The sequence below is a fragment of the Anabrus simplex genome, chromosome 13, assembly GCF_040414725.1.
Source record: "Anabrus simplex isolate iqAnaSimp1 chromosome 13, ASM4041472v1, whole genome shotgun sequence".
NCBI classification, from domain to species: domain Eukaryota; kingdom Metazoa; phylum Arthropoda; class Insecta; order Orthoptera; family Tettigoniidae; genus Anabrus; species Anabrus simplex.
This window is the reverse complement of record NC_090277.1, coordinates 54,412,011-54,420,427: the sequence shown is the minus strand read 5'-3', so window position 1 is coordinate 54,420,427 and position 8,417 is coordinate 54,412,011. Positions and strand designations below refer to the sequence as shown.

Sequence of the window (8,417 nt, the reverse complement as noted above, 5' to 3'; positions counted from 1 at the left end):
TGTGGGTTAGACACAAAGCAAGTGAAGTGCGAGACTTTTCCTTTCAGCGCCCTCTATTGTCATACACATAAAATTTTTAATATCCTTATTGTGGGAGAATATTATGAAAACTAAAACAACCAGACCCATATTATTTAAGGGTGTTTGAATAGTTATGAAATAAAGCATGTGATGTTTATATTTGTTATAGAAATAATTTGTGATTCCCCTTCAGCGATGTTTTGGTTTGCTTAAGTTGGCAATGGCAATATTACGATTTACGATGCGAATTTTTTTTTAAATGGTTGCAATAGTTTGATAATATTATGTCGTGTTTCGTCGTACCATTTCATTTGTAACTTTTGTGATGTGTGTGTAATTTACATGGTGTGTTCTACAGATGTGAGACACTGCGAATTTGGTGAAAGTCTGTGATCACACACAGTATTCCGACCGAGAACTGTAAGTACCAAACTCGTTATCGTGCAGTTTCTCAAACAAGCTCTATTAAATGTTTGTAGCACGGAATTAAAGGAAAGAAACTAAATTTATCTTCAGGATGAATTTATTAATGTTCTTATATCCTGCCTCTTTTCCCTTAACATAAAATATAACCAAGAAAACACGGAAAGCCATATTCAGGGCTGCCGATAGTGGGTTCGAACGTACACATAATTTCATAAAGAAACCTTATTCTGCAAAGTTAGCTGGAGTAGACTGCAAAATACATATACTCTCTTACTCTTCCCTGCAGTCTTAGAAGAAATTACCATCTCAGATACCAAGTTTGAAAGGTTATATATTATAGTTTTTTAAATACATATTTGTAAAAGGATTTGTTGTATATTTGGAACTTTCATTCTTTGTTACAGTAAACAGTCAGCATGGATTTCCAGAATCGTCCTGGTGGCAAAACTGGTGGTGGAGGGCAAGCATCATGGTCAGAAAGCAATCGTGACCGAAGAGAACGTCTTCGTCAATTGGCCCTCGAGACCATTGATCTGAATAAGGATCCTTATTTTATGAAAAACCATCTTGGTAAGAGTGCCATTCTCTATGCTACAAAGTTTCTCCTACAGTATTTCCTGAAATATTCTGTAGTTGATAAACATACCGTGTATTAGTGGGATCATCCCTGGCCTGACAATTTGGTAGTACCTACCTATCTTTCTTTTTCTTCAGGTTCATATGAATGTAAACTATGTTTGACCCTTCACAACAATGAAGGTAGCTACCTTGCCCACACCCAAGGCAAAAAACATCAGGCTAATTTGGCTCGTCGTGCAGCTAAAGAAGCGAAGGAATCTCCTCAGCAAGTAGGTATATTTTAGTGTAATTTGATAGGAACTTGACTGTGATATTCCATACGTTAGAACTTCCATATGAGGTATCCAAGTTTTCTAGGGTAAGTAATACTGCTAATATTGTGTATGTATTATTGGTCTGTTATTAGACCTAAACAACAAGCATCATCATCATCAAACCTAACTCACATGTTGGATATCATATATAGAAGTTTTACCCTCCATAATTTTAATTACGTGTTCCTAATAATTTTGCTTTTATCAGCCTGCTCCAGAGAAACCTCGAGTTGAGCCCAAAAAGTTTGTGAAAATTGGTCGACCTGGTTATCGTGTGACAAAGCAACGAGAACCTGAAAGTGGACAACAGAGTCTTCTCTTCCAGATTGATTATCCGGGTAAATCTCCTTGCAGTGTACTAGAAAAGATGTGGATTATCCCAAATGAATTGTAACCTAATTATAATGTTATTCTTGCAGAGATTGCTGAAGGGATCTATCCTCGACATCGCTTCATGTCTGCATATGAACAGAAGGTGGAGCCCCCTGATAGGAAGTGGCAGTATTTATTATTTGCTGCCGAGCCCTATGAGACCATAGCATTCAAGGTAATATTATAAAGGAGGTCTTCAATATATAGTTCCAGTTTTCACAAAAGTCTTTGAACTACTGGTATTTTATCTTTCTGTTTGAAGAAGGCAAGTTCTTTTGTTTACAGTTTATCATATCTTACTCTTCTTCTGCGTGAGTTGGTGACTTAGAACCACGTGGAATCAACATTTTACTGACTGACGTGTCAGTCATAACTTCAAAACGTCATACCTTACTCTAAGTTTATTGTTCAAGAATTTAATGGCATATGCAAACCTATCTACAGTAAGTTTTTATAACGGCAGAATACCTTTAGGGCTGCTGGTAAAGGAACAGATAACTTGCCCACTGTGCTAAATGTTATTTCCATTCAACTACTTCTGGGTAATATTACCAACAGCATTAGTCTCAGTTTCCTGAAGGGTAGGAAATTGTATCCGTACGTCTCCCTGATAACTCACAAATAAATTAATAACGTGATTTAATTCACAAGTAGGCTGTACAAAATAAACGGACGCTGTCACCCTGTGCGTCTGACGCCATGATACTATACTGCTATACACCACCACAGTTTAATCTTTTCAGAAGCACAGTCGTCAGAGCAATTATTAAAAAAAAAAAAAGAAAGAAAAGAGTAAATACAAGACCAGTGTATACAATATACAGAATATAAAATACAAAATTATTGGGCACTTTTAAGGCCTACCGGTACCAGTTATTTCTTGAGAACTGAAACTAGTTTGTCATATTCTATGTTGCATACAAACGTAAGTCACGGGCTGCCTGCCCGAGGCTGTAAAAGCGTACTCGGTCCACCTAGAAGAACGTGGGTGGGTTCGACTCCCTATCAGTCGAAAAATTTAAGGAACAAGATTTCCACATTCGGAGGTGCACACGGCCGTGAGGTTCATTCGGTCTATAGCAAAAAATGATTACCAGGTTAATTCCTGGAGGACAAAGGCGGCCAGGCGTAGAGTTAACAACTACCCCACAAAGTGCCGAAGTTATGGATAGTAGAAGCCATTACCTTCCATCCCTCCCAGGGTCTCCATGGCCTGTATGGAGACGACTTTGCTTTCACACAACCTACGTCAGCTCAGCAACACTGATCTTCTGCACACAACAGATTTACCCTTGCAAATTGTAGTCACTAAAGACTTCCTGGTTTTTTTTTTTTTTTTTCCCAGTGATGGTCTTGGAGCTGATCAAGTGGCTGTCTTCCAATTATTTGGGGTTGACATTATTTATGTATTAAGCCCAGCTGTACACCTGGATGCTTTTCTTGACTCCAACCCTATCTTGAGGGATGTATTCACTATTGCATATTTCTGTAATGGTTTGCAGTGTCATATGTTGTATGTAAATGAAAACAAGTCATAAAACAAACATGAACACCTACCTCCGAAGCTAGTGGAATTGAACCCAGGGTTCTCTGAACTAGAGCCTTCTATGCTGACCATTCAGTCAAGGAGTCTGATCTAGTAGCAATTATCAGCCTCAAATTACTTGTATGTGGTCTTTATTTTATGTCTGTACAGCAGTACTACTTAATCCACAGCAAGTAACTGCATTGACACTAACTTGTCTGCAAAATACACACTGCTCAGAATCAAATTACAATTGCAGAAAGCCATTTCTGGTGTTAAGCTAAGAGGCATGGTAAGATAAATACAGTGACAGGTGTGGTAACAGTTAGAAAACACAAAAGAACAAGAACAATCTCTACATATTCATACATGGAAGTCTTCACATAGGCTCTCTCCTCGTCAATTATCTACATTTCTTTTTAGTCCTTGACAAGCTTCCCAGCTTCATCAGAAGAGCAGGAGAATTGTGTTCCTGTCTTTCTGTATTCGACTGATATAAGCCTAATACTGTACAGTATATTCGCTAATACCCCACACACCCTGATTTTAGGAGATAATTTTTTTTAATGACTTCAGTTTTTGTTTTATTTACAAGAAATTAGTCCCACCTAATTATGTCCTCCCAAAACGGAATAAAATATAAATTTGTTTTAAGAAACGCGTTATAATCTTCACATGCTGTTGCAGAGCATATGGGGTTCTACCTACAGTAGCAAAAAAAAAGTGACATAATTTTTATCAATTTAATGTTAATGTGTGCTGTAAAGTTAAAACAGTCAATTTAATGCCCCATGCTTCTGTTCATAATAATTTTCATCGTCTTCACTAGCGGAAGAATCATATGTCATCGCCTGTAATACGTCAGCATGTAAAAGATCCCTGGTGACACATTTGAGTACACCCTACAAAATTATCAAACAACCCACATACCCTAATTTTAGGAGAATATTTATGTGAATATTAGCTTTTATTTGTTTTATTTACAAGGAATTAGTCCTATGTAATGAAGTACTCCAAAAGTGAATACAGTAAAATATGTTTTAAGAATCGCATCGTAATCCTCACATAATGCTTTTGGGTAGGCAACCCACTGATCACAATTGTCATGTGGTTTCCTTATCTTTCCCTGATATTTGTAATCTGCTAGTTTTGACTGTTTTGTGATGAGTATGCTGTCTGGTATTAGTTGTACATGAATGTGTTGTGCAAAATGCGAGGCGATTGGTGTTTGTTTTTTGCCTGTCAAAAGTACAACTTCCTCCAACAGTCTACATTCTTCTTGCTGCTTGATTTCCAAGGTTCTCTGCATCTTCAATACCCCCAAGCTTATCTTTAGCTGTGGATGAGAAATTACAAGAACTTGTAGCCATACTTAAGTGGTTCACACCTCACTTCTAATGGTGGTACTAACGCCATACAGACGTAGGCCAGACAATGCTATAGTATAAGGGATCCATTTTTGAGGCAAAGCTGTCCAATTGTATTTCTTATAACATGCGCACCCAAGTTTTTCTTTACTAAATTCCAGAAAGAAATGCAGAGTATTTGCTTATATCTATATATTGTACCAGGAATGCCGGTCCGAGATAGTCCCTGATGTATAAAGTCATATTCCGTGCCAAGCGATCACGTCTGGCAACCTGCAAGCAAGCCAGCTGCGAGCGACGTGGAGCTTGTGACGTCACGACCTGCAGATCACGGTCAAGGCCAAGTTACGTCAGCCGATAGAACATTCCAAATATTCCATCATCAATAACTTTCAATTGGATTAACGTACGGGAAAATGAACTACGTCATTGTGTAGCCCAATTTTTTTGTGATCATTATTCCCGAGTTTGGAAGAAATATGTCAAAGATTAAGGGAGATATTTAATGAGATAAAATAGCTTCAATTCCCCAAGATCCTATATAAAAAGGCAGGCATTTTACTTGTAAAATCAGTCTACGTTGTGCCACAGTCGAGGCCGGTCAGTCGGCTGATGGTTTTTCTCCGCCCCGTGATGCAAGTCACCAGTTCGATCCTCGACGAGAATTTAAGTCCACGTGACAAAACTCTAACTCTGCAACGCTTCGATCAGACTTACAAAATTTCAGCATCGTTTTGCATGTGATAATAGAAGTTCCACTACAAGACGTATACATTTCAAGTGATTAACTATTTCTGTGACCAGTGTGGTTCGAACTTATATTTTTCACTCACGAGTACAGTTCCACTTTACCAAGTAATTGAACATAATTCAGTGCCTGAATTTAAAAGGTGATAGAATTTGTATGACAGTGAAATGTCCAACTGTATATTTTCTTTACAAAGTGATTTAACATAACCCAGTTTTTGAACTCTAAAGGTGATGGAACTTTTCTGACAGTGAAATATCAAACTGTACATAATTCAGTGTTTAAATTTAACAGGTGATAGAATTTTATGATAGTAAAACGTCAAGGTGTATGTCTACTTTACCAAGGTGATAGAATATTTCTTCGAACTGTACATTTACTTTACCAAGTGATTGACATAGCTGAGTTAAAGAGTGCCAACAAACTTAGATTTTTTTTTCCCAAGTGATTAGATTCTTGGTAGGACTTGGTCTCGAATCTGTGGTTAAATGAACTGGTGTAGGTAACGTGCGAAAGACACTTCTTACTTATTAGGATAGGACTTGTATCGAACTCAGGACAGTTCTAGAACAAACTGTGTTTTCATTTCAACATTATTAATTGTGAACTGGACTAAATTCACAAGATTTCTTTAGTTACAGTTTATTTCAAGTGATTGATTCGAAATAGAACTGTGTGAACTTGAAAATAATAACAAGTGAAATACTTTATTTTCTACGTTATTTCTCAGCCAACATTATTAATATTTGACTATTTCTTTCTTAAGTGGCTGATACATCACAGATTCAATCCCAATTAACATTACGAGTTCAGTTTAATTTTATATTCAACTCGACTTTGTAGTATTCACTGTATAAACTTCAACTTCAGTGACATTATATAATAATTATCAAGTGCAATCAGACTTTAGGGACAGCCTATCGTTACCTGTGATATGATTGAAATCATTATTAATACTCTTTATTTGCAGCGTGTACATGACTTCATCTAGAATTCTTTAAGTTATACAATGTAGAATTCCATAGCAAAGCATGGGTACACCAGCTACTACAGTAGTTAAAATTCAGCCTTAGATGCCCAAGAGAAATTTGATTTACTTTGCCATCTATCAGGCCTGGAATAAAAATAAAACGTACTGAAATTGAGCAGGCAGCCAGACAGTCAAATTCAAATGCCTGCACATGGCAGCTGAGGCCATATGATTATTACTACTTGGTTTATAATAAATTCTTCCTTTTGTCTGTTTTTCTCAGCTCCATTCATTTCTTCTTGTATGAAATATTAATGATTCATTCGTTCCAGGTACCCAGTCGAGAAGTTGAGAAGACCGAAGGCAAATTTTGGACTCACTGGAATAAGGACACAAAGCAGTTCTTCCTCCAGTTTGCATTTAAGAATGACCCTAAAGTGATAACACTCACAGCAAAACCACCTCCCCCACCGACTCCTCCTCTTAGACCACCAGGACCTCCCACCAATATGCCCCCTCCCCCAATGCCACCAGCAGCTGTGATGCAACCTCCTCCACCTCCAAAACCTCTCATGCCTCCTGGCATCCCACCACCCCCTCCAATGTTCAATCCTGTCCCACCTCCGCCACCCAAACTCACCAATATGCCTGTTCCTCCACCTCCTCCAAAACTGAGTTAATTTCAGTGTTACATACTCTATATTCATCCATGTGTTTTACTGCTGGTAAGTGTTATTTTCCAAAGCATAAAAACAATCCTGTGCTGTGCATTTAAGAGCAAAGAATGTTATCATAATTATGTAATGATACTTTGTCAATAAAAACTCTTAGTAATACTATGGGCATTCTTTAATTAGTTTAGTAAGTCCAAACCAATTAAATTTACAAAAAAAAACAACAACATTTAAGATCTAGCTGCACCATTTTATTTTTTTCAAATCCAGCAATTTTTTTTTACATCCTTTGTTATATACAAGAGAAACTATCTTGTTCTAGTAAAGATTACTAGAAGTTAGTTAAATAATTACAAAGGGCATACTATATTATTTTACACTTTATTTTTTCCTACCTAAATGAAGTACATTACACAGGAGTTGTTACGTCCACCTTTTCAACATAAACATCTCCTTGTAACTGTATGCACTTTTGTCATCGATGTGTCAGTCTCTCCAGACCTTCCTGAAACCATTCTTTCGGAGTGCTGAATACCCATGCCTTGACAGCTGTGTCCAGTTCTGCAAAATCCGCTAAGCGGCAACAACGCAGAGGTTTCTTCGTGTAACTGAACAGGTGATAATCACTTGGTGCCAAGTTGGGAGAGTATGGAGGGTGTGGCAGCACCATGAATCCCATTTGATCAATGGCAGCGGTGGTCACTCAGCTAGTGTGGGGCCGGGCATTGTCATGTTGCAGAAGTACACCTTTAGCCCATTCTCCTGGCCGCTTAGTTTGAATGGCACTATGCAAGAGCTTAAGGGTTGCCACATATGCTGCACTGTTAATCGTGGCCCCAGATTCCAGCCAGTGAATGAGTACGATTCCCTTTGTGTTGCAGAACACGGTCTCCATTCGCTTGCCAACTGATGGTACTGTTAGACATTTCTTTGGCGGTGGACTGCCCCTATGCTTCCATTGCATCAATTGTTATTTCGTTTGTGGCTCATAGTAATGGAGCCATGTCTCATTACCAGTCACAAGCCTAGCCATGAAGTCGGCTGGATCTTGATCATGGCATTGCAAAATTTCTCTGCACACGTCCACACGCCTCTGCTTTTCGTCTGCAGACAAGACACCTTCCCCAACTGTAAGTGGCCGTGCATGATCCGCTGCAGGGTGTTTCGGCTAATTCCCATGGCTGCCTCCATTTCCGTAAATATGATGCATTTGTTTCCTTCGATGGCCTGATCGACCTGGGCATTGTTGGTTGGTGATGACACTGTCACATTCCTTCGAGAACTGGTTCCCTTGTCCACCGATGTGCACCCAGTTTAAACTGTTTTTTGTGACAGCGCATGTTATCCACAAACTGCCACCAAGCGCCGATGAATTTCTGCAGGGGTCACGCCTTCTTTCCATAGGAACCAAGTTGTATAGC

At 38.5% G+C, this 8,417-nt stretch overlaps 1 protein-coding gene across 1 annotated transcript; it reads left to right on the top strand.

Annotated features, from left to right (window-relative positions):
• The first annotated feature begins 280 nt into the window (after positions 1 to 280).
• On the top strand, positions 281 to 7,161 carry LOC136885075 (splicing factor 3A subunit 2). The gene is made up of 6 exons (XM_067157489.2): positions 281 to 441; positions 852 to 1,017; positions 1,162 to 1,295; positions 1,549 to 1,678; positions 1,760 to 1,887; positions 6,655 to 7,161. The coding sequence occupies exons 2-6, from the start codon at positions 864 to 866 to the stop codon at positions 7,000 to 7,002; spliced, it is 894 nt and encodes a 297-aa protein (XP_067013590.1). The 5' UTR covers positions 281 to 441; positions 852 to 863; the 3' UTR covers positions 7,003 to 7,161.
• Positions 7,162 to 8,417: the final 1,256 nt, after the last annotated feature.